The sequence below is a fragment of the Rhinolophus sinicus genome, linkage group LG07 (assembly GCF_036562045.2).
Source record: "Rhinolophus sinicus isolate RSC01 linkage group LG07, ASM3656204v1, whole genome shotgun sequence".
Taxonomy (NCBI): domain Eukaryota; kingdom Metazoa; phylum Chordata; class Mammalia; order Chiroptera; family Rhinolophidae; genus Rhinolophus; species Rhinolophus sinicus.
The window spans coordinates 85380384-85407753 of NC_133757.1; the positions used below are offsets into that span (position 1 = coordinate 85380384).

At 38.6% G+C, this 27370-nt stretch overlaps 1 protein-coding gene across 4 annotated transcripts; it reads right to left on the reverse strand.

Moving 5' to 3' along the window:
• Positions 1–5302: 5302 nt before the first annotated feature.
• Positions 5303–26097, reverse strand: BNIP3L (BCL2 interacting protein 3 like). 4 transcript variants are annotated; one of them, XM_019714909.2, is made up of 6 exons: positions 25900–26097; positions 18639–18822; positions 14564–14636; positions 9983–10107; positions 9711–9860; positions 5303–8072 (listed from the first exon to the last, which is right to left on the reverse strand). In XM_019714909.2, exons 1-6 carry the CDS (start codon positions 25997–25999, stop codon positions 8024–8026), a joined length of 681 nt encoding a protein of 226 aa, XP_019570468.1. In that variant the 5' UTR covers positions 26000–26097; the 3' UTR covers positions 5303–8023. The 4 variants fall into 4 exon arrangements, with proteins under 4 accessions (XP_019570468.1, XP_019570476.1, XP_019570491.1 ...); XM_019714917.2 differs by having other exon boundaries at positions 9983–10086; positions 25900–26096; XM_019714932.2 differs by lacking the exon at positions 25900–26097 and adding an exon at positions 19541–19669 and having other exon boundaries at positions 9983–10086.
• Between the last annotated feature and the right edge of the window lie 1273 nt (positions 26098–27370).

Below are 27370 nucleotides of genomic sequence, written 5' to 3' on the forward strand. Positions count from 1 at the left end.
TATGAGGATAAAATTAATAATATGAAGATGTGGGAATTTGGCGGGGTGAGTGATGGAACTGTTCTGTATCTTGATTGTGGGGGTGGTTATACAACTGTACACATTTGTCGAAACTTGAAGACCTGTATACTAAAAAGTTTTACTTTGTATATATTAAGCCTGATTTTGTTAATGGGAAAAGTAAGTTACTTGGTAAATACAGCTTTCTCTGAATTAGTTTTGACCCACTTATGAAATTCATCTCTTTGAATGCCCCTCAATTAATCCATTTAGTTACTGGGACAAACAAGACAGACTTCACTGGAGATTTTGTTTGGGAAGAAGAGATTTACATTCCAAATCCTTCTCAGCTAGAGAATTTCTGTGGCCTCTTTCCTCTTCCTGGATCCTTCTCTGTCCCCTAGAAACCCTACAATCACCCAAATGCCTCTCCTTGGATGATAAGGAACCATTCAGCTCTTTCCATGTGCCCTCCAATCACATACCAGGTGTGACTGCAAGTGTTGGGTGTAGTTGCAAACATGCCTTTACAAATCCCTTTACAAGTAGTACTTATTGTTTTAATGGTGTTGAAACTAAGCACATCACTATGCTCAGAACAGCTGTTCCCTTGGGCATTTTCACTGGCCTTCCGGAACAGTCAGGGGCTTGGAGGCCCAGGGTACCTCTGAGCAATCTTGAGGTGGTTTTAGCCTCCTCTGTGACACAACTTAGTATGTCAACAAGAAACAAAACTGCAAACTTGCATCCCATCTTTATCAACTTCTTTCTACTAGACCCTTAAGTATTTAAATATGCTCAAATCTGTTCCATCTTTAAAAAAAAAAAAAAAATCCTCCCTCAAGCCCCCCCCACCCCACCCCAGCCCCACCCCTTCCCGTTACCATTTTGTCTCTTTCTTCTCCTTCACAGCATTTCCAGAAAGGGCTGCCCCTACTCTCCCTTCTCACTCCCTAAGCACTCTAGTCTGGCCCCAATCTTCTAAATGGGCTGTGGTTCCACTCAGTGATTTTCATGTTGATGAGAGCGGCCAATGCACTGAGTCATTTAGATGGGTCTTGAAACAACACTTGGCATTGCCGCTCTACAAAACCCGCTCTTCTCTTGCTTCCCATGCCCAGCTCACCTCCTCCTCTGGCGTTTCCTTCCCACCCCCCTTTTAGCTTCTCTGTCCAAATCATCAGAGTGTGGTTCTCTGGGTTTCTTCCTAGACCTACCTTCCTTCTCTTTCACTCTCTGCCTCTAGACCATATCCTCCACTCCATGACTTCATCTATTTACTGATTAAGACCAAAATCTGTACCTGAAACCCAGTTCTTTCTCTGAGTTCCAGACACATCTATCCAATGACCTGACTTCTACCTGGTTACAATGACAAGCCCTCAAACATTAGACTGGCTGTGCCTCAGGAAATGGAACCATCATCCAGCAGCCACCTAGGAGTAACCTTTTTCACATTTGGGTGACATATCCCATCATGCATTTGGCACGATTGATTTTACTTCCTGGATATTTCTCAAATCCCCATCTTTCCCCATCTCCACAACCACACTTAGTTTTAAGCCATTATAATCTCTTTCTTCTAACTGGTCATCCCACATCCATTCTTGTCCTTCTCAAGTTCATTCTTTTAAGTTCAAAAGAGTGGTCTTTTAATAAAGCAAATCTATGCCTGTTGGTCCTGTTTTTCTTCAATGATTTCCCTAAACTCTTGAAATGAAGACCATAGTCACTGGCATGGCCTCTGAGGCCGTATCTAATCTGTTTGCTGTCTGCCTGTCCAATTTCTCCCCAACTGAGTCTCATCACCGACCATCTTTCAGTTACTCGCATGTTGTCCTTTTTCACCTTAAGAGCAGACGCTGCTCTTCTATGCCTAGATTGTTTTTCTCCACCCTCTTCCCCTAGCAGCTGACTTACAGCTTTCAGGGCTGAGTTTAAGGCTCCATCCTCTGCTCCCTCACACTTAAGTCCCCACGTACTAGGCTCTCAAAGTTTTCCTTATACTTATCGTAGTAATTTGTGAAGTTATTTGGCTGTTTACTTTCCCTGCTAGAAGGAAAGTTCCATGTCTGTTTTGTTCAGTCATAGATGACATTTGACTTTCCTTCTGGGGACGCAGCACTTGATCTTTCTATGCTGGAAGAATCAACCTCTTTATGAATCCTGGTGGAAGGGGCGAGAAGGTGAAAGACCATCCCCAGCTCCTCACTCTCCTAGCTGCTCCTGCAGGCAGGACATGAGCCATCCCCCAGCTGGTACATCCTTCAAGGAACTTGCTCAATAACTAGTAACACAGGAGGAAAAGGTTGGGAAACTCACTCCTCCCCTTGGGGAGGAAATGGTGGTGGCGGTGGCTTCAAGGGTGAGCTCCTGGGACAGAAGCAGTTTGGTGATGGCAGCAGCAGTGGCTGCCAACTAAGGTCCTGGGAGTAGAACTGAAAAACGTAGTGCCTATTGTTCAGCAGTTTCCATCAGTTCTGTGGAGTGGCTCTCCAGCCTCCCAATGATTCTGTCACTTGTAATCAAATTAATCAACTTTTTAATAGAACCCTGTGTATATCAGATCAGACTACTCCAGAATTTAGTAGGTACAGCTGCATACTACAACAGCTATAAATCTAGTGTTCCGGGAGAATCCCTGGCATGTAGCCGTACACAATGAATATTTGCTGGTTTTAAAAAATGCATGGAACAAGAGGGTCATATATGCCTTTGTGGACTGAAGATTGCTATTTTTACACAGAATAATTTTTAAAACTCACATCCACCTGACATTTAAATAGCAAAAATCATAAATGTTAAACCAAAGTTTGGAAAATGCTTCATTTATTAACATTGGAAATTCCTTTAAGATTGTGTTTACTACATTAATCCATGATTTCTTCTCCCACTAGGAAAAAAAGTTGCATCCATCAGAGAACAAAATGTTGACCCAGCAACCAGGGAGCGTGCATTATGTGAAGGGCAGTTTACTTGGAGGTATGGGCCATCTAACTATGGACCAAAAACCAAAGGATTTAGAAGCTCAGAGAAAGAATGCAGACAGAGACCTGGTTCATTTCTTGAACCACGATTTTTCTCTTCTGGAAAACCAAAAGAGCAACTACCTCAAATGGATTGTTGTGACAATTAAAGAATGTTTAAGATTTCAAAAGGCAATGTCTGGATTATGCTAAGCATTCCTTCAATGGTTCCATATTTCCTCCTCCCTCCCTTGCTCCTCACTCCTCACCCAAATCAGTGATTTATTAAATGAGATGGCTAACACGGTCATGTTTAAGAAACCAGCGATGCTGACAGTTTTCATGCTTTTCTCACCCTGAATTATACCCGGCCCTCTATGTGACTCTGGCAGAAACATTATAGAATCTAGAAAAGCACAGGTGATATGAAAATTAACTTTCAGAAATGGATGAAATGTGTATGGATTTTCTTTTTCAGGTTTACACACGATGCAGAACTTAGTGATGCCCAAATGGACAGCTTGAAGCTTAAAGTCTATCTTTACACAAGGGTTAGCAGTGTTGCCCAATACAACCACATGCCACGCTGACAACACGGCCTGGTGTTTGATCCGATTCTGTTATTTCCCCGATCTACCGTTAGGACAGTTGACAAATATGTTCAAGAATATTAATTATTGCGTAAGTCTAATGTTTTGGTTAGCTGTGAATTTCAGGATATAAACTGACACTTCAGAATTATTTCAGGAAAAGTAGGAAACCCCAGGTGCTTCAATTCCTATTGTAAACAGTTTAGTGAACTTTTAATGGTTCCAAAAGTTAACCTTCCCTCTGAGTCCTTAATACATTCCTCCTACTCCCTCTAGGATCTCATTCCATTCTTTATCTGCTCCTTGTAACTTCAGTATTTCCTTTGTACTCTCTCCTGAGCCTACAAACTTACTACCTCTGTATCCCAACCTAAGCAAACAACCCTACCATCCTGTCTTTTCAAAATCCTCCTCATTTTCTTCATCTCTAAATTTACTGAGAAAAGCCAACACTTTCTTACTTGCTGTTTATTTATTGACCCAATACAATCTTATCCAGGACCCACCTTATGCTCCTACAGAACGCTGTTGCAAAGAGGGGCAGTGATTCAGTTGTCAAGTTCAAAAGCTTCCCTCCTTCAATTCACCCTCCTTTAGCACTAACTTTGACAGGATTCATTGCCTCCTCTTGGGGGGTTCTCCTACCAGGCTATTTCCACCACTGACCATTTGGGCTTCTCTTCTGCTCAGTCTTCAAATGTTCAACTTCACTGCTGTTTTAACTCCTTTCTTCGTTCCCCGTGGTCAAATCTTTAAATAATGTATAATGTATATGCATGTGTGTCGCAGTGTGTTTCATCCCCACTCCAAAACGTTCTCCTGAGTCTAGCTCTACACAAGAAGTAGTTATGTTCAAACCAGGTTCAACATATTCAAAGTGGAAACCATCTTTCTCTGTCTACCACTCCTCCTGTCCTCACTTCCTCAGTTAATGGCACCAATACTCAGCCCCCCCACCACCACAACAAAAGCAAGAACACACATGCCTTCTTACCCCCTAAATCATCTTTCCACATTTTCAGCTTTGTGTCTCATACCTACATATCTACCCTGGCCTACCTTTCCCATCCATAGGGTTATAGCCGAGGACAAGCCCTTCTTCGTTACCTACAGAACTGACTCATCTCCTTGCCTCTGGTACTTTCACACTTTCATAACCGTCTAAAACTTAACTCTTCAACCATTTCCCTGCTTTAAACAGGCCCCTCAAAGGTATTCCACCAACTAACACAATTAGGTTCAACCCCCGGATGGCCATATACATTTCAATTTGGTTCAACACTAAACTGTATTTTCAGTTTCCTCTCTGCCCACATTTTCCAGTCACGCTGAACTTCATGTGATTCCTGGAATGTATTTTCCCATGCCAGTTCCTGCCATTCCCTTTACAGGCATACCCTTCATTCCGTTTTGCATGGGAACACTTACTCGTCTTTCAGTATGTCACCTCCTCTGTGAATAATGTCCTGACACTATCTGGCAGAACAAATGCTCTGAATACTCCGAAGGCCCCACTGTACTTCACACACCCTTCTCCAATAACTAATCATACTGTGTGATGACTGACTCGAGTACGAAACTCGAGCATGTAGGAGTCTCATTTACTCCTGTCGCGCTTGGCACACCGTCAGGCATGCTTCTATTTGAGGAACTCAACTATGACAAATTTCTGTGTAGACAGATGAGGCCTCGTCTCCTCTAAACTCCCAGGCAACACACGTGACATAAAATGATATACTGACAGAAGAAGTTTTGTGAGAGCTTTAATGGCACAAAATGTTTATAGCTACAAGTTATACATGTATTGTAAACTGTATATAATGATACAAAGTGCTAACTAAATAGATGAAGAATGCATAATCACTTTGGCTCAGTTAATTCCAATAATTTCAACAACTGGTCCACTTAAAAATTCATCTGCCTGGCTAAGTCTTCAATTTTCCTTTTTAGAATAGTAAATATTTTTACTGCAATCAAAGTAACTTGTTGCACTTTTCAACGTGCAAGTTTGTGCAGTGTTGCTCTTGATTCTATTTACAAATATTTTAAGCCAGTTTTCATCCAACATAAGAAAAACAAAACCTGCCTTTTCATCCCCAAATTGTAAACAGGTGTAAAGCTTTTTAAATATTAATCTTAAAATGTCAACTGTTAATTGTTGGATTCTCCTTTCTAATCACATAACCTGTTTCCGTTCAACACAAATCTGATTAGGAGCATAAACATTTATCCCATATGTTAGGGCTATCAATAAATACTGCATGATTTCATTTTATGAGAAGTTCTACTATGATCATGTTAATAGTCCAAAATTTCACAGATATTTTAAGAAAAAGAACAGAACTAAATTTATTTTCAATGTTGAAAAAAATACCATAAATATACCCAAGTTCAATCACACTACTGATAGAGCTGCTGCTGAATTTCAAGAGGGCAATGTATTGCCTGTAAAAAGTTGCTCTTATTTTAAGAATAATTTTACGTTTCCCTCCCATGATACCAATTGTTATAGAAATTGTATACTACAGCAATTTAGTTATTTAGTTCTTTTAATTTTACCAGCCTTTCCAATTTTATTCAGGCTTTTCAAAAACAGTGGGTGATCAGATTTACTTTCCTCCCAAAGAAATTCCAATATGAACACTTGAAATAAATAGGTTATAGAAGGCAAATCAAGTGTTACCAGGTTTAAGAATAAGAGAGAAACAGGTATAATATAAAGATGTCCAAATTATTTAGCATCAAATGCTAGAAAGAAAAACAAAGTAAAATAATTTAGAAAACTATTTTGGGTATATCATCTTTTTCTTAAAGATAGCTAACTATACTCTTGAAAAAGAACACAGAATTATTTGTTTAATCTATATGTTATTTTCCATTATAACACATCAATTTTACAAAACTTGATGTGAGAGAAAAGAGTTTCTGCAAATTGGCAAACCTGGTTGTCATAGTGTTTTTATTCAAGTCAACCCGATATACTTTATTTAATGAGTAGATTGTTAGTTTTAAAATTAACAATGGTTTCTAAGTATTCAATAGTAATGTCTATATCATAAACAGTAATTATTTATAGTATATAAAACATATAATAGTATCCTTTAGAGTCATGCTATGTGTTCTGAAATCCAATAAATCTAATTGAAATAATTGGTAATCCTGATGCTTTCTAACAATTTGGTCCTAAAGCTTCACATTTTAGAAACAAACAAACAAACAAAAAGTATATCATTGAAGGAAGTTGTTGAGCATTCTGGAATTTAACATAAATGGAGATGGCTACAAAAGAAAATGACCAGTGCCTGCAGAATCACAGGAATCACCTTGGGAAGATTGTACAGTAAACATTAAAAAGGGAGAAATCAGAAGAAAACAAATGGCATCTTTTCAGAACTTTGTCAACTGTTCCCACAAACCAAGTCTGTTTTACAAAGTTGCACAAGTGCTTGGAATAACTCTGAAACAATTATTTTCAGAGTTTAAAGGCTTCAGAGTTTAAAGAGTTTAGGAATACGTGATGCTTCCTAAAACAAGAAGCCTGCATTTATACCATAAACTGACCTCTTTCCAAAATCTACTAGAAAAAAAAAAGAAATTAAACAAAAGTTTTAAGAAAGTCATGAAAAATTCACATGCAGCTAGTAAACATAAAAATACCAAACATACACACAAAAAATCCCAAAAGCAATTTCATATAGTTCTAGGCCTGAGACGTTCCTTGTCAGAAATAAAGATTCTACACCATAGAAAAGACAACATTACAACATACTAGTATTAAAATCTGCTGATGTATTTTAGTTCTTATTCTATTTCATACCTATCATTTATATAGCCTGCCTCCTACAAATTAAAAGGCGCCATTAGGAGGCTTAGACAAAAAGTGGCTCCAAAGCTGGTTTGAAATAATTTTTTATTGCCCAGGATATTTTTTTTTCTTGTGGCTTGTGTTTTTTTTCTCGTTTTATTTTTTAGTAACTATAAATTCAAGCTTAAGGAAGCTTGCCTTTGTCTTGAAAAACAAAACGAAACAATGAAGCTTGTATATCATTTGCTAAACTGATCTTGTTTTAAGAGAGAGATGGGAGTTATCTTGCAAGAGTAAAATTTATACCATGAATGATGCAGGTCTAAGTCTGGTGGTACTAAAAGGAGACAATAGCATTGTTGACAAAATTATTATCTGCTGGTGGCATTTGCGGAAAAGAAGCCCTTGCAAATTTCTAAACAACAGTAAACTCTGTTAGGAAATTCTAAAGTGTCTTACAGACCAGAAAGGGAATGAGGTTATTAGTAAAATGCCTCAACAGAGTTTGAATAAAATACTGGATTTAAGAGTTACTGGAGCTTGGATATGTAAAAATAGGGTTGTAAGTTGGGTCATGCTTACAATGGTCTCAAGTTCAAATAAACTACTGTGACAATACACCACTTCACAGGTCACACGCTTTCCCAGGGGCTTTCTTTCCTTCAGTAGGTGCTGGCAGAAGGTGTGCTCAGTCGTTTTCCAATATAGATGCTGAAAGGAAACAGAGTGGACCATGTTTCATTTGTGTCGACAGTTCTACACCAGTTTGTCCACAGACTGAACAGTACTTGAAAACTCGATTTTTCAGTCCTTGTAAAAGGCTCAAGTTATATGTGCACAGTTCTCTAACACCCTAAAAACATTACCGACTTACTTAAAACTAGTCACCAGCCAGCCAAATGGGTTTAATATGACTATGTTTACTCATGAGGCAGGACTGGACTGCATAGGGGCAGTGATTAGACAAGGAAAGCCAGAACAGATCCCTCCAAAGAATAAAACAGAGCCAACCTCCTCTGAGATATTCCTTTGTGGTAGACAAAAAGTTCTGCTTTTGTAGATTGATTGATACTTCAGATATAAAATACAGCAATATGGCAAATTACCAAGCTGCCAGTGCTTTCAAGAGGGCACTTACTAACAGTTTAACTCTTAAGGATTAAGAGCCTAAATTTACTTTTCCATGCCAAGCAAGTATTTTATCTTTAAATAACATAAGCAAAGGGAAGTCGAGGAAAATATGGAATTAGCCCCACCCTTCAGTGTAATAAAAGCAAGCAACTTTTTAAAATCCTTTTTTCTACATTCATCTATAACAATAGTTACTTTAAACCAGAAAGAGAAACAGTCTGAGGTTCATGAAAGGAAGAGATACTGCAAGGTACAAAAACCAACCTCTTGAGGACAAATGAACTATTGTGCAGTCGGTACTACAGGGGAATTGAAACTCCTACCCCTGCGGCCACACCAACCTCGTAGAACATTCACACGTTCCCTTCCTCCACAAACACCTTCCATTCTGATGTTTGGGATCACTGTCTTCGCCAACAAAAAAGCACACCAAGCCCCCAAAAAGACAAAAGGGGTGTGTGGGGAAAGTCACACATATGTTTCCATGTTCATGACTGTGAATATCTCTCCCGTATACTGAGTTCCTTAAAGGGAAGATAAGGGATGATGTATCTTTTGTGTATTATATACGGAAAATGACTCTTTGGATACGCTTAAAGAGAATAACAGATATGTCTTCAAAAAAATTAACAGCTAGTGTTTAACTCCTAAAGTCTTTCAAAAATATATTTCCTCAACTGTTCAAATCAAGGAAAAAAAATTAAAAGATACCTGAAAAATTAATGAATTACAGGTAAATGTGGGACTGATTCTAGAACAATAAATGAAAATGCTACAAAGGAAAAAAATGTATCCCCAACCAACCTACCAGTTTCACTCAATGACTGTTCAATAAAATGGTGTATTTCCCATCTGGGAAAAAAATGTTCACATCGGTTCTAAATTTACACACTAAAGATTAGTTTACTTTCAAAATTGAGATAATCTTGCATAATTTATAAGGAACAACAACAAAACCCAAAAGGAAAAATCAACCAGAGAAGAGCCCACTTAAAAATAATCATTTAGGGGACTAATATGAACAACTTATTCAAATAAGAAAAAAACCTCTATTATTAAAAATGCTTATCAGTATACCAGTAGTGTATCAACTTTAATAATATTCTTAAGCTCACCCTATTTGCACTAAAACATTAAAAGCAAAACAATACAAACTGCTTTCACGTAAGAGTATAAAATGAATGGAAAAAAACCCTGTAGGAGTTGACCAGTACTTACCCTAGCCCCAAAGCCAAAACATGAGAAAGGAAGAGAGATGGAATGAACACTTTAAGAAATTCTGCAGAGAAAATACCCCCTTTCTTCATGGCTCCACTTTTCCTCATGCTTAAAGAAACGGAACGTTTAGGGTGTCTGAAGTGGAACTCCCTGGGGGAAGAAATTCAGAAGGAGGTGTCAGAAAGGTATTTACTTAAAATATCTTGGAAATTAGCAGGTCCACTGCATATACATCCACTGTGTCCGCCAAAAAGAAACACGCGAGAACTTACTTAGGTGGAATGTTTTCAGGCCTACTGGACCAGTCGGACACCCAGTCTACACTTTTCTTCAAAGCATCCATTTCTTTCTCTCCTTCTACAACTTCTTCTTCTGACTGTAAAAAAGAATTCAAACTCTAAAAAAGAAAAAAAGACCAGTTCTTCCTACTACAAAAGATAAATCTAGACAGAAAATATACCAAAATCATAGGCTGTCCATCAGTAATTTTTATGTAAGAAACATGCCGTTTTTCTAAAAAAAAAGAAAAAGGCTGACAAAATAAGCTAAGATCAGAGTATCTAAAATCTTAAAAATAATTTGTTTCACTATTGTTATATCTAAGCATAGAATATGAACCTGAAACTTCAGTTATACCCTCGTGGAAAAAAAATAAGAAAACCTGACAAAAGTGTGTTTTGGACATAATACTAACTAAAGTGTGGAAAATGTTGATAACTGTTGAATCTGAGTGAGGCTTATATGGAGGTCATCATAACACCCTTTTTACTTTTGTATGCATTTAAAACTTTCCCCAGTTAAAAATAATACATATCAAAAAGTATATGCAAACAAATATAAAGTGAAGAGAATAAAAGTAACTGGGAGACATAATGAGGAAATAATAATAGTATTTATTAAGCATGTATCAAGAGACAAGCATGATTCTAAGCCCTTTACACACACTGACTTTTACCTTGCAACAACCCTACAAAAATAGAAACTGTTAATACTCTATTTTATAGATGAGAAAACTGATATATAAAGTAAGTAATTGCCTACGGTTCCATAAGTAGTACGCAGCAGGGCCAGTATTCAAATTGTCTCTAGAACCCTCACTGTTAAGCATTAGATTTTATTCCTTGGAAGGAGATTATACTTTTTAGACAAATCACTATCCAAACATGTCCCAAGATTTATTCCAAACCACTTATAAAATAAGTTATTTTATACTGAGTCACAGTTTGACATCTTGCATCAAATAAATGATAAAAAAAATCAGTTTTCTTACTAATGATAACCTAAAGCTTCAGGCCAAAAACAATAAAAATTTCCACAGCTTCTCTTTCCATAGAAGGCACAGGAATGAGACATTCCTAAAAATGACACAGCATTATTTATCAGTTTTAAGGAATGTGATGCTATGACCTCAAACCAAAGCTAAGAACTGTTTTGCTTTGTTATTTTGTTTGAATAGGATTCAGCCTTTGGTCAATGCTTCCATTCTTTTCAGTAGGTAGTTATGAAATGCGGGGCTTGACATACCCCTGTAATTCCTTTTTTGACAGGTCTAGTTCTCTGTGGACAGGCTGCCCGGGAAAGGTAGCTTCACATAGTCCCTTTTACTATCAAACCGAAAGTAAAATCCCTGTGGATTTTTACAACTCTGTAGTATCATTCTTACTTAGTTCTGGGGACTTGGCAAATTCTACTGAATGACACAATGTAGCCTTTAGGATTAAGCTTTTTCCACTGAGTACTGAGATTACTCAGAATCATGAGTTGGCTCTTTAGAGTTAATCTGCAAACATCCTAAATCAAAAACAATGTTACAATGTGCTTATAGATCAATTCGTGTACACATAATATCTGACTAGATTCAACAACACCCTGCAGGTCTCTTCTATTTAGTTTCCACCTTTGGTCTCACATGTCTCTAAAACTGTTCCAAGTTTTAGATGTAAATTTGTGAACAAGTTAGTATTTCATATGCTCTGAGAGAATGAAAACGTAGAACAATTTTTATGCTCTAAATTATTTTTAAGATGATGTAATTTTCTCTCAGCTGAGTGACGCACAGTTATTTTTGAAGTATTATTTAAAAAAGAAAAAATCCCCGATCAGTTTAGCATGCTAGCCTTAGGACTCAGAGTCAGAAGCTAGCCAGCTCTCTTCATTCACGACTGCCCTGTTCTTCCTTTTATTAATCTCAAATTGGCCAGTTTCAGGTTTTCAATTTCTTTCCAAGTCTTGGGATTCCAGAGCATGGTAAATCTAATTAAACAAGAGTTATGCTTTCAATCGAATCAATCATCCTCTCTCTATACCTACATCTATGCAGAGAGAAGATTCTGATCACTCTTAGCCTGTTCTCCTGGGGAAGGCCCTTACCTTCTAATCTCTTACATTCCCTTCTCTGGCCCACCTCAAGTTCTTTAGGTCTCTAAACATGGATAGGAAACTGCATAGTGGTCTGTGTTCAGATAACCCACAGTTTTACAAGAGGGGCGACGGAGGACAATTTCAGTTTCTATCATCATCCAATGATACCCAATATTGTGCTGGCCTCTTTGGTCCCAGAAACGCATGTAAAAATGCCTTCAAGAGACAATCTACAGTCTGTTTTCTGCTACAAAACTGAGACTCCTGAGGATGATCATTCTAAAAGTATAGTTTAAATGATATTTTTCCTAAATGTGTCACACCTTAGGCTTCTTCATACTGCAACGTAACTCACCAGACTAGATGTTTTACTTCATTCTCACAACCTTATGGGCTCTCCTGAAATCGATCCCATTCATTGACTTACTTTAGCAGAAGGAACGGGCCACAGGTTCAGAAAGCCCTGGTTTCAATCCTGGCTCTATCACTTACTTGCTTTGCAATCTTAGATAAGTAACTTAATTAAATCAAAGTAATACCTTTCCCATTTGTTCATGGAGATAATATCACCTCTTTCACTGGACTGAGAACATTAAAAGTGGGAAAAACTTAAAATTCATCCTCCCAAACCCTAAAATGATTAATTTTTAAATTACCATTTTTTTCAATTAGAAACGTAATTTAAAAGGCTTTCTGAAAGTTTAAATAACTTATACCTACTGATTTCCTCACTAAAAGACTTACCCTAAAAGATACAATTTTTCTTTATAGGAGTTAAGACTGCTTTTCCAAAAATGTAACCTTATTTAAACTGACTGATCTAATGGTTAATCGCTTACCCACGGCTTGATGACACCCAATGTTCTTTTAGGTTCTTGTGTCCAAATAGGGATCATACTAGCAATTCTATCATAATCTGACACAGAGGCCAAAAGCCTTACATTTTTAGCTCTAGAAGTCCACTTAAAATTCAGTTATCAGTTAAGCCTAACTGTACACCTGCCACTCCATGAGCCAGGCAGGACAGCACTTATCAAAAGTATCCCTTTAAGTTTTTAGGTAGATTATTAAGAGAAAAAGTAAATAATCAGGAAATACTTGGTTTAAATAAACAGATTTCTTTACTGCAAGAGCTGTCAGAGCTTTTAATATGCTAGTATGCGCTGTGACTAAAGAGGGGGAAAATGAGGGAGGCCAGGGGCTGCATTACTTTCCACTTATTTGACTTCAGAACTATTTTCTGGAGTTTCCCCACGGAACAAATGTTCCTTGAAACGTATTTTGGAAAATGCTGATCTAGATTTTCAACTAGTGTGTACAAAAGATAATATGGACTGGGGATATCTTCCTCAGGAAAGACTAGAGCAAAGAATTCTTTCCATTTCTCTGTCTTGGGATTCCTTAGTACACCTTCTGCCATGAAAACTTTATATACTTTCTTCTTCATGTTAGAGTTTACTGAACGTGGCAAAACTGACACACAAAAGCCAGCAATTCAACAACTCCAGTCAGACCCCTTATCTTCCTACATGAGAGCCTTGCTACTCTAAGCTTCTTAACAGTATAAAGTTCATCATAAAATAAATTTGTGTTCAATCCCACAGATTTTTCTAGGTTTCAGAGAACAGCACAAACAGAGAATAGTCAAAGCAGGGAGAAATCGTGCCGCCTTCTGAAACAGAAAGAACACTGGGTGGACCCAAGACAACATGCAAAGTATTTCCAGTGCAAAGCGTTCAGAACATTGTTCAGTGAGAATCCCACAAAACAAAGGTTTTGTTAGAATTTATTTAAATATTCACGCAACATACATTCTTCAAGCATCTTAACACAGAAGAAAAACACAATGGTTCAGGTCCTCAAGAATTTGCACTCTGATACTTTCAGATTTTAGATGACCTGATACCTCAGTAAAGTTAAGAGCTGGCCAGGAATATTCTAAATAATTAGCAATTATTTACTTATCATAAATTTTATCATGTAAACCTTTGTAAGCTTTCAATACTGTATCCATTTACATTTCCAACAACGTCAGCGCCTAGTGGACTATATTTATCTTCTTTAACTTAAGGAACCTGCATAATTTAAACAAATTTTATCTTAGCTGTTGGAATTCATCTCAAGTCACTGCTTTCATTGCAGACACAGAAAAGGGTTTCACACCTGGTTCTACAACAATCTTCCTTTTCATTTATTTTGTGACCTTAAGTAAGCCATATAAGCCTGGAATACTGGAATGATACATCACAGACAAGAATTTTCCATTCTTTTAGGGTGATAAGTCCCCAAATTATCAGTTGTAAAGGGGTACAAAATAACTATGGCATTCTAATTAAGTTCCAAAACCAGAATTTAATAACTTAAAACAGCTTCAAACTATTTTTAAGTCTTCTTATTCTTTAATATATTTTAGCAAAATATATTTATATAGAGTTTTGCATTTTCCCTTATTATTTATTGAAAATCAGAAAAATAAACCAACAAACACACACCTGAGAGCTATGGTCCCTGCTGGTGTGCATTTCCACATCAAACATAATTTGTCCATCTTCTTGTGGGGAAGGGCTGGAAGAGAAGGAATTTAGCCGTTAGTTTGAATTTTCCTTTTGTCAAATAAATTAGCCTTTACGGGAAATTAGAAAATTAAAAGTTACAGTCATACAGCTTTGAAAAAGCAGCAAATCAGAAAGTGTATCATTTTTCCACATGCAAGAAAAAGAGAAATTGTACACTCTTACTCCCAAAATGTTCTGGAATTTTTCAGTGGTGAAAAATTCCTTCACAATGATAATTTTACAAAGGAAATGTTACCTAAAGACACAAGACTGTCATATTTTCTTATTTTTACTAATTTTTTCAATAAAGGTAAAACAAGCTTCAAATTCAGAAACCCAATTTGGGGTTCTGTGTCTCAAAGTTCTTTGATCATTAAATAATTCATCACCAGCAGCTCTCGAAGGGTGAAAGCAGTTTTCAAAGACTCATTCACAGGGTCTTCTAGGTTAAAATTGTTTTCATAATACTATTAGGATTCATTTGCCTTTTTCATTCGCATTCTCTCATGAGTGTACACTGAAATTTTCCAGGGGATCCATGTGTGATATTACAACAGATCGAATGCAAAAGCAGATTAGAACCCACCTATTTTCTATTAAGCCAGACATCAGAGATTTGCAAAAATGTAAAATAATGCCACCGGTCTTCCTAATTTGAGGGGGTTATGGAAAATCATTATTTTTCATTTTTGAAAAATTACTTATGTTAAAATATAACTGATTTATTTTTATTGAATAAATGAATACACGTTTTACAATTTTCTCAGTTTTAGTTTCTAATAATGGTAAATACCAAAATATATAACCCGTATAAACTAAAGATCTTTGGGGTCCCTAATAATTTGTAGGAGTATAAAGGAGCACAGAGACCAAAGAGTTTGAGAACCACTATTCTACTTATTTCAGAAACATTTGCTCTGAGATATTTCAGAGTGAATTAGATAAGATTATACATACGAACATATAACCTTTAATGAAAAATACAAGATATAGTTCCAGAACTACAAAAATTTACAGATAAATTTTTAGACAAAAGCACATGATCATGAACTGCACTTGATATTACACAACAGAGGAATACAATGTGCTAAGTTCTAGTCTTAGCTTTATCAATGATTCCTTGTGTAACCACAGCAAGTCTCTAGGTTGTTCACTACACACCCCACCCCCTAGAATCTAAATTCAAGTAGGGATGAAAAATGCTCCAAGCTTAATTTGCTCAAAGGAATAGATATGAATTAGTAAAGTTATTAAGAACATGAGTACAGTGGTAATATATAGAGATGTTGGTGAAACTGACTCAAAAATAAGTAAGATCACCAGCCTATGAGTACCAGACTATTATAATTGACACAGGAGAGTCTTAAATGAGGACAGGAAAAGAGAAAAGCTGGTTCTGTATCAAACATGTAAACGTATTTAGAAAATGTTTATCCCGAACCAGAAATCTCAGGCTATAGCACGGGAACCAAGTAGAACAAGGCACTCTCGTTGTCCTCAGTTGACAGTCATTATGCTCAGAACCCTGTTGGGTTCACAGCCAGAGATCAAGTTAAGGGCCAACTTTAACAGCCATGACCAGGTCAAGGCAGCAGCTCGATGATGTCGAGAATCCGACAGAAACACTGATCGACTTCTACACTTTTCTTTCCCACTGGCACCCATCTTACTCGGAAAAACACTAAACATTTCCCTGGTAGCTGTTTACTACTCCTAACAATTTGGAATGTGGTAGAGCTTCCACCCTGGCTCGTGTTAGGATCGGCTGGGGAGCTTTTAAAATATTCTCATGTTTCTACCCCACCCCTGACAACAGAAAGAGAATCTCCAGGGATGGTGTCTGTGCACTGGTATTTTTAAAAGCTCCCTGGGTAAATCTAGTAAGTTGAAAACTCCTACAACAGGGTGGAACAGAAAGCAAAACACAAAGAGGTATCTGCTAACGACCACCATAGTGACAAAAATATATCTGTGGAATCATTTTTAAATTGAAAGTACACATCAATTAGCTTTGGGACTAATGTCCAACAATTCTAAAACTTTTCCACCTACAAGAAACACCTCTCAACAAGTTCAAACATAGAGATGCATGGCAATTCAAACGGCATGAATTTGGATGACACCGTTAAATGTTCACGTGTGTTGTACCCCCGGAGAGTACTAGAGGTAGATAAGAGTTCCAGGCCTCCTCTGAAACATGACCCGTGACCCAGAGCCTCAAGATACACAGGCTGAGGGATAGGAAAGTGTTCAAAAGCATTTGGCATACCTCACTTCACATCTTTAGAAACACAACGTAAACACAATCACGGGAAGGTGAATTCATATTGGATCACAAGGATAATTGCAACCATAAATGAAACAAGATAACCTGAAAGGCAAGCTGGTGACTTTCTCTCTGCTCCATGATAGCACCAAGTAAATGACAGGTTAAGGGACACACTGGCACCAATGATTAATGGTCATGTAAACTTGGATGTACAGGAAAAGCTTTCTCAACAGGCCCACAATGAACAGAAAACTTCAGAGGCCCACTGATGCAGTGGTATTTTATTTTGTGCACTTTTATTTTGTCCGCTTCACTTTATTATCGCACGTCACAGATGTTGCAGTTTTTACAAATTGAAGGCAAGAGACCCTCCCCAGCAAAAAGATTACAACTCACTTTATTTTTTGCTTTTCTGTGGTGATCTGGAACCAAACCCACAATATCTCTGAGGTCTGCCTGTATTAATATAAACTTCATTCTGAAAGACAGACTAATGCTGTAGCTACTGGAATCAATGGCAAGCTGCTCAGAAAAGGGCCATCTGTTCTGCTTCTGCTTATGACTAGAGCTACCCCAGGCTTTTAAGAAGCACAGGGAAAAGTCAGAGAGGAGACAGGGTGGCGGGGGTGCACAGAGCAGGCAAACCAGTCCTCTGCTGCCTTGGTGACATGTCTGGGTCATAAGACATACAGGCACTTCAAACACAATTTAACTCTGTTTCTCCTTTTATATTTTTTCTGATAAGCAATAATATGTGCAATATACACAATTTTTACAAAATGCAAAAAACATTTAGAAGAAAAACCCGTAATTCTACGCCCTAATCACTGTTTACATTTTTAAATGCTTCCTTCATCTTTTTCATGTGCATTTGCATTTTCTCCAGGGCAGATATCAGTTAACTCTTAATTAACCAGAAGATCACCCAGTACCCCAGCACGCTATCAGTATGGCTGCGACTGGTCTAAGCATTGTTCACATACCACTGTCATTTAATACCTGGACCCTCTAGAAACAAAGAGACACTTCACTTACACTGAAAAATAAACATAGCTCGGTGTCATTACACTCACACCTGTCTCTATATTCTTATTCTTTCACCATAAGCAGCCCTCAATCAGTGGAATTAGTTTTCTTAACTCAAATATACCAAAATGAGGTCTGAAATAAAACTTGCTCTAAGAAAACAGAATGGCCTTCAAAATGAACTATCTTTACAGACCTCGGTTGGTGTTCCTGTGCAAATACTGCTGTAACTTGAATCCATTTGTAGTTCCTATGACACAAACCTTTACTGAGTGTCTACTACGTGCCAGCCCCGTTACTGTGAGTGCAAAGGAGATGAAACATGACCCTGCCTTTTAAAGCCTCGCCATCTAGAAGGGAGGACAGACATACACAGAGACAACCGTATTCTAGGAGAATGTGATCTGTGAAACAGAGGCACAAAGGAAAATGGGAGACAGTCAGATCAATTCTGTACATAAACATTTATGCCATTGACTTTTAAACTGATAAACATCTAAAATGATACAATCTGGTAAGGACATTGATTTAATCTGGGGGAAAACAAAGGGCACTCAAGTACTTGTCCGTCAGCTGTCTGATTTAAATACACATGCTGCAATAAATCAAGAATCCTATTTTTGTTAAATGAAGATGTAAGCCATTTATTTTTTCTAATGGAAGTTCCCCTTGTAACCCATGTTTCCTGAATTCTACCAAAACGCGGCCCTCACTTACCTGTCACAGTGAGAGCTGCCTCTTGAACTACTCTGTCCCGATTCATGTTGTGCATCCAAGAGAATCTTCTCCATGTCTCCATTGTGGATGGAGGATGAGGAAGGGACGTGTTCCAGCCCCCCGTTTTTCCCATTGCCATTATCATTGCCATTGGTGCTGTTCATGGGTAGCTCCACCCAGGAACCTGTTGGACAAGTCAGATAACTTACGTTAACCACAGCAGAACTGCAATCTGTCATGCGCACACAGATGTGAATATGGTGAATTCAGATAAGTCTGACTCACCTAAACCAAATGCAGAAAGAATTCTGCAAAAAATAAGCAAAGAGCAATAAACGTATACAAATCTATATAGCTCTGTCCCTGATGTAGCTCACACAATCAACGAATGTAGAAGCTGGGACTCTAAAACTAGTATCTTAGAAAATGTATCTTTCGGTCAATTTTCTCTCTGGTTAAAGCTTAGTTTATATACAACAAACACTTCAGTAAGAGCTTTTAGGTCACTTTTTAAAAAATAAATCGCTATTTTACTTTTAGACAGGCTACTTACCTTCAATATTCTAGTTATGTATGTTTTTTTCATAGTCTACCCCAGCTATTTAGTTGTTTCCTCTCCACAAATGAAATAAACATATGACTTAAAAACTTCATAAAAGTCATCTAAATAAATTAACAACTAAGTCATACTTAGCACAAACAACTGAGAAGCTCCTAGAGAGGGAACTTAAATACAATAAAAAAATTTCAACTTGTGTACAAATCTGGAGCATAAAATTAACGCAGCCAGCTCTCAACTAAATCAGGTTGCTAAAAATTCTGAAAAAAGTTTTGCCTCTATCCCACGAATTAGTTTCTTCCTTTCCTTTATACCTCCCTCTTTCTCTACGCATTAAACATACCTTGTGAACTTGTCTTTTCTCTCTTCTCTCCCACGAGGTCCTACTTTCTAGGGTTTTCATTAAGCCTCGTTAGTTTTGGGGGGTAGAAATGGCTGAGGATCTGCTACAGGCAACACTGAAGTTTTCTCAGGGGAACAAAGGGGGTGGAGCCACAGGAAAGGGGCGTGGCTCTGGTAATTTGGTTAGGTCTTGAAAATATTTATTGGCTCAATGAGTTTGCCGAACACATTAAGGTAGTTTTAGTAAGAGTTGGTGGATAGAGGGTGAGAAGGGACATGTTGGCAGCCAAGAAGCCAACTTTACAACAAAAAGAGATAGTAGTGTATGTTTTTTCCCATAATTTCCATTTTTTACAATAAAATTTGTTTTAGAAAGTACAGCCAAGCAGGTTGGTGGGGCCATTCCTCTAAACTCCCAGCAGAAGCATTAGAGAGAGTCCTGTGGCTGAACAGTTTCTATCAGAATAATCATGAAAACAGGTTCGAAACCTAAAGGCACTCTAAATGAGATGATGACTATTCCAGATCCAGAAGTGAACTCAGCATCATCGGAAGGAAAAGCTCAAAGGTAAACCTGGTTGGAAATCTGACTCCACCCCTTACTATCTATCTGACTTTCTGATCTTGAGTTTCCTCATTTGTAAAACAGATAACATAGTACTTACCTTCCAGGGCTGCTATAAGGACTAAATATAGGAACATAGGTAAAGGACCTAGTAAACAGTAGATGCTGTTATATACTACTTAAAAGAGTTTTTATTTGTAAAGCACTTAAAACAGTGTTTGCTAAATAAAAATGAAGTTACCCTTTCCTTCCTTTCCCTCTAAGGCCGTCCCGGGGTTGTCACAGTCCCTTAATCAGCACCAATTCTTTGGGACGATACTGTCAAACAACAGTTGTATGACATCTCCGTGTTCTCGTTCTATATACACACAAGAATGGACACAGACTAGATAGAACTCAACATGGATCAACACACTTAACTAACAAAGCTAAGATAGACCTAACACTGAACGTAATTTTACTAAATATTTGCAGTGCCTCTGGCGTGTATAAAACATATGCCAAACTCAGTCCTAAATTTAGGGCTCTGCAAAATATTTTAACTAGAAAGAGAGAGACAGTGGTATATGATAAACTTTTTTTCTACTGGCACTGTTTCTAGGATTTTCAAACTTACTTTAAACCAATGGGACCTGTTCTTCTTGTACAGAAGCCCAATGTGTAAAATAAACAAAAACAAATAAAAAGCCTGCTTCTGCGCTGGCAGAAGCAGGACTACGTAAGCTATCAGGAGTTCTGGAGAGGTCTCTGTGGAAGCAAATCTTCCTCAAAATAAAATTAATGTTCACTTGTAGCTGACCAAAGAGAAAAAGGGGTGTAACAATAGCAGGTTTTCTGGACTTTACTTTTTTGAAGGATTTCCAAACCATTTCTACTTCCTGCATTAAAAATATGTAAGCAATCATAATCTAGGAACTTGAGGAGACATACCTAGAAAAGCTTAGTGAAGTGATTTCTGCAATGGCCCTAACCCTCAGCCTAACTGAAGGCATTTCTACTTCAGGCAGACAATACTGTTTGTGCATCTATTACTAGTACAGTGGGTAAGTGCACAGACGGAAGCCAGACTCCCATCCTATCCCTGTACCTGTTACACCCTAGATCTGTCAGTTTTCTAATCTGTAAAGTAGGAATAATAACTGTATCTACCTCACAGTTAGAAGGATGAAATGAATAAAGCACATAAAAAAAATACAAAAGGTGCCTAGTACATGGTAAGTGCTATGTGTTAGCTAATGTTATAATTATACTCCTTTAAAACATTTATTTACAAAAATGTGTTTCTTGAAAATGCAAACATCAGTCCATAAAGTAGAAATTAATACTTCTTCTCCCAATCTCACATTCCTATACCAAAAGAAACCACTTTTAAAACTTTTACATGTAAACTTCTAGAGTTCTTACAAAAACAGGGACTCATACTGCATGTATCTTCCTGTAAGTAGCATTCCTTACCTAACAACTTGCAGATGTCTTTCAACATCAATATATACTGCCTTACTTCATTCTTTTAAACAACTGCTTTGCTTCCCATCATAAAGCTATACCATACTTGAACCATTATCCAAATGGCAATGGTTAACCATTAACGAAATTACTGTTTCTAATGTTATTAAAATCAAGGCTTCAATGGAGGGTAACTTGGCAATATGTATTAGGAGCCTTAAAAAGGTAGATTTCCTTTAACTTAGTAATTCTCTTCCAGAAGTATCACCTATGGAAAAACAGTACTGCAGAGAAAATTATGTACATAGATATTCATTAAGAGGCTACATATCAGCTATATCTTTTGAGAAAAATGGGGGGGGGGGGAAGCAAACTTATCTTTCCCAATAGATGAACCACATGTGCATTTTATCATCACCTAGTTCACTCCCCATTCACAGCCTCAGAATTTTGTAATGTTCTAATTCTACCAATCCTAAGTCCCTTCCTACTTGGAAAGGAGACACGGTAAGATATGATTGGGCTGTCCAAGCAATATAAAGTAGAAAACAATCTCAGAGTGAATTCTCTTTTGACCAATCAAGCTTTAAAATTAAAAAAAGCATGCAGGTTCTATTATATTCAAAGCCTACTTACAAACTGAAAACTGTTCTGTCATGCCAGATTGTACATATACACAGCACATGAGATATTTTCTAATACAAGTTTCTGACACTCGCTAAGAGATTCAGAGACGCATCCTTCCACTTTCTCCAACATAGCAGTACATTGCGAAGGTTGGTCCAGTGATTGTCATTATATTCATGACTATAAGTTGTATATACTCTTTATAGTTTTATAATCACCAGTTCAATCCTCTTTCAAGAAGGGGTGTGGGAAAGTTAGGGGTGGGGAGGGAGAGGGAAAGAAAAAGAGTACTATTCCCCATTTTCCACAAGATGACAAGGCCCCACGTGTCACTCTAACCCTAACCGGGGTGACACATTTCATTATGTCTTATCTTCTTTCCCCAAAGCCTTTATTTATTTCAAATACCTAATGCTGGAATCCAGAACAGAAACAGTCACTGACATTACTATTAAAAAAAAAAAAAAAAACTGGTCTTTTTGCACAAGCAGGTACTCAAGACACCAGTTACTTATGCATTCAAAATAGTATTATAAGCAGTGAAGTTTCGTGTGTCATAGCCTTAAAAGCCTTCTTGTCGTACTTGGGGAGCAAGAACATCATGGTAGATGTTTAAAAAGGAGAAAAAAGGCTGTACTTCCCATGTTAAACAACAAGAGTTATACTGCTACCTTGGTTTTCCTATTACCTTCTGATTTTTACGACCTATATGTTCTACACAAATATTCTTGAGTAACTTAATAGTTTTCTTAAGAGTAAAACTAACAACTGAAAACTAGAAAATAACCTTTTAGCTTTGGAAATAATTCAGATCTGTGTGTTTATTAATTTGTAATCGAAGTGAACAGTTCCCCTACGATGGTAAACAAAAAAAGTCAGAGAAAGATTTCATTACTCCAAAGATTTCAATAATTTGTTATTAAAACTCTGCTTTGACCCCTGAACTAAAGATAAAATCCCAAGGCAGAGATAATCTCTACAATGAGTTCATCTCCTGTTTTTCAGTTCTGCAAATTTATCCGAAAAAGAACTTCAACTTATCAGCAATTTGGATAGTACATGTTAGATGCCTGAATAAGCTGTTTTGCCCAAAAATCACTTGAAGGAATCAATAAGGCTTCTTGTTTTGTTCAGTTCAGTGTTGTATAATGAGCTAAAAAAAACAAAAAACAAACACAGTAAAAAGCAAGAGGGGAGTAATTAAATATGGCACTATCCAAAAGCTTTTTAGTAACTTAAAAGGTCACCCTACCCCAAATAAAATACTTTCTATCTAGCAGATTTCCCAAAGCAACATTCTGATATCACACACATGCTGAGTGTTCTTCCACTTCCTAAGAGCTAACATAAACGTAGCAGCAACTGCTTGGCCAAGAACATCAAATACCTCATAGGTCTGTCAGACATGGAGATTAAACAATCACATACAGCTCAACCCCATTTTTTTTTTGTTAAATGGTGAAAGGAAATTACAATTCCTTTGCTTTCTGTGAAATCATGTATACGTATTAACCAAACAGCTAACTTGTAAGTATCACAGGAACACAATGAGTACAATTAAGAGACAGGACTAAAAAGAGACAGGCAGGTCACTTCTGTACATTACATTAGGTGGAGTAACATACTGAGAGAATAAGAACCACACAATTGGGCCAACGTGGTGGCTCAGGTGGTTGGAGCGCCGTGCCCCTAAGCTGAGGTCACCGGTTCGATTCCCACAGGAGCCAGTGAGCTGTGCCCTCCACAGCTACGATTGTGAACAACAGCTCTCCCTGGAGCTGGGCTGCTGCGCGCTGCCGTGAGCGGCCGGCAGTCAGCGTGAGTGGCCGGCAGCCAGCAAGAGCTGCCATGAGCTGCAGTGAGTGGCCCAGCTGCTGTGAGCAGTGCACCGATGACCGACAACCTACTGACTCAGCTGGGGGAGCACAAGGCTCATCACACCGGCATAGGCCAGGGAGCTGTGTCCTACACAACTAGACTGAGAAACTACGGCTTGAACTGGAGTGGGGGGAGGCCAAAGAAGGGGGAAAACAACCACAAAGAAACACACGAGATCAGGGGATTCTGGTCCACCGAAAAGAAATGTCCTGAAAGGAGCACTAGATTGGGTGTAAGTAAAAACCTCAGCTCTATCTTAGAGGACTGTGAACTTGGACAATACACTCTACTCCAGACCTGTTTCTTTACCAGTCAATAAAAGGGGACAGTTATCTCTAAAGTCTCTTCACTAAAAGGGGACAGTTATTTCTCAAGTCTCTTCCTGGTCTAAAAATCCCATGTTAAACAACATGCAAACAATGATAAATAATTCATAAATGCATATATGTGAAGCAAGTACATTTACAGACACATAAATTAATCCTAATTTACTGTGGGAAGTTATAATATTCAGTATTACATTCTAAAACATAAGACACTTAAAAGTTTTAATAAGTCAACATTTAAAGAATTTATCCATGAAAAGATGGAGGAGTGGCAATAAGCAATGAAAACATCTTAAAACACTCAAATTCTATCTGCATCTTGCAAGGACAGGAACGTTCTTCCCTAAAACAATTTTTAGGCCATACTGGAATCCCTCCCTCTTATGAAAGATACTGCAATGCCTTTAGATGTCATTTAAGCACCCAAATGATTTTTAAACAATTTCACGTGGCCATATGCTAAATGTCCCAACCACCTCTTTCATGAGAGGAATTCCTGAAAGATTAGGCAAAAACCTTTCCAAGACTATGAGCTTTAAGGACACCTGGGAATAACCTTAGGACAAGACGTCTGAGTACCAGAATGTTATGAAAAGCAACTGTAGTTGGTCGTAATTCAACACTGCCATTAACTTTCAACCGCCCTTGTGTATGAATCTGTTTTTAATCCCGTTTCTGAAAATTCATTGCCCCACACTCTGTGATTTGTGCAATCTTGGATGGTTCAAGAGGCTGTTTGTTCATAAAGAGGTTTACAGGGCACACAGCCCCATCGTTAAAAAAAACACACAAAAAACACTTAAGCAACTCTGAAATATCTATAAAAAAAAAGTAGCATAGCTTCCTCACACCTCGCCACCCCTACGGGATACAAGTAACCACTAAATTACCAAATGATTTTCCTGATCACGCTGTGGTAACAAAGAAAGGCAACCAGAGGGCTCACGTTCCGAGCCGGGGAGACAGGCCGACCCAGCGAGTGCAGTGGGGTCAGCCCGGCCAGGCCAAGCCCCGCCGCACACCTGACCTCCCGCCTGTCACCCGGCCGCCCCCTCTCCTGGGCCAGCGGCCCGCGTCCATCCCCCGGCGTCCCCGCCGCACGTCCCCATCCCTGCCCACGTCCCCTCCGCGGCCCGCTCCGCCCACCCTCCTTCCCCGCGCTCCAAGGCCCGCCCCTCCACGCCCCGATTGGCTCCTCTCAGGGGCCCACCACAGGTAGGATCGGCTCTTCCTGCCTCTCTTCCCACCCACCTGCCCTCCACAACAGCGAACCCAAGCAGCCCCCTACCCAAGACCCCAGGAGGGAAGGGGAGACTGGTCCAAAGGAAGGCAACAGCACCTCCTTTTGACAGGTGAAGGGAGCTGTCAGTCACCCGCACATCCTTGGCCTGGACCAATGGGCTACCTTCTCCTCCCGCCCTCCCCCCACCTCCCCACCCCCGGTGGAGCTGGTGGCGGTGGCTGGAGCAGCTCCTCCTCCCCCATCTCCTTCACCCAGCCCGCCCGCCTAGCACTCACTGTTGAGGCCGGCTGGCGGTGGCAAAGGCTGTTCGCCTTCTTCGCAGTTGTTATTGTTGTTGTGCAGGGGCGGCGGCTGTTCTACTAAATGAGACGACATTGTCGGGCGCCTGGAAGAGCTGTGGCCGCAGCTGGACCGTCTCCGGTTCTCCGGCAGCAACACAACAAGCCGAGTCCCCCGCCCCCTTTTCTGCGCCTGCGCAGTCCCTCCCCTCCCCTTGACGTCAGGGCCCGCCAGGACCACGTGACGACAACACAACAAGCGACGGGCGGGGCGGGGGCGTTCCCAGGAGGGCTACAGTCCTGAAGACCCGGGAGTCACGCTGACGCGCGCGCCAGGAATGAATTCTTGTGTGTCGTTTGTACTGGCAGGACGGAGTGAGTTATGCGGCTGGAACTGGGATGGAGGACAGGGAGAACTGTGTAATGAGGAAGTGTAAGGTGTTATGTGTCGGCACCCAAATCTCCCACACCTACAAGATCAACATTGTGTTATCCATCTGTGCGCATTTTCCTTTTAACATCTGTAAGGACTCACTTCTGTAATAGGTATGGTGGATGACACAAAGGAAGCAAAGACCCCAGTGCCTCCCTGTCATTAAACCTAAAATAAAGATGGTGAAACATTAACAATATAAAGCAGACCAGACTTTTTAGTTGTTAAAGAATTTAAAAACGTTTTCATTGTAAAGAAAATTGGAAAATTCCAGGAAAACGTAGAGAAGATAAATAATCACCCAGATCCCATCACCTAACTTATTTCTGGGACAGCACATGGAAAGCCATGTTACCTCGTATATGTGGGTGACACTAAACTACTTTATGTTCCAAATACTCCACCTACTTAGTATTTCAATGTCTTTGTCCAGTTTCCTTGGTCTGATTTATGTGGCATACGTTTCTCTCAGTCTGTCACTTGTCTTTTAACTTGTTTTGCTCGGCAGACGTTTAAAATTTTCACGTAATCAAATTTATTACTTGTTATATGACTTGGGAATGCCATCATAATCTATTCCTTATGAGTTTTTCTAATTTTCTTAATAGGTTTCATTTTTATATTTAGACTGTTAATCCACCTGAAATTTATTTTTTATATGTTGTCAATTACTTAACTTCAGTTCTTTATAATTAGTCAATTGACTCAACAATGTTTATTCGTTTTTAAGTCATCCTTTCCACACTGTATGAAATTGCACTTTTAACGCATCCTAAATTCCCACAAAAAGGTGTCTATTTCAGCTCTCTACAATAGCTCTGTTAGACAAATATTAGAAAAAGTGTCTCCGTATTTGTCTTTTTAAAATTTTTCATAACTGTTTAATTATTCTTCAGATGAACTTAAAAATTCCCTTGTCCAAGATTGGCCATGTGTTGGTAATTATTGAAGCTAGGTGATGGATACATTAAACTACTCTTCCTATTTTTGAATATACTTGACATTTTTCACACTAAAAAGATTTTTAAAGGATCA

Bases quoted from the DNA above. Each gene is read 5' to 3' on its own strand.
- BNIP3L (XM_019714909.2), bottom strand. From the start codon at position 25,999: ATGTCGTCTCATTTAGTAGAACAGCCGCCGCCCCTGCACAACAACAAT. The intron at 14,637-18,638 runs GTAAGTGAGGGC...CTTCTCTTCCAG, and splicing joins GGCAGCTCTCACTGTGACAG to CCCTTCCCCACAAGAAGATG. The intron at 8,073-9,710 runs GTAAGTACTGGT...GTTTCCTTTCAG, and splicing joins GTTTTGGCTTTGGGGCTAGG to CATCTATATTGGAAAACGAC.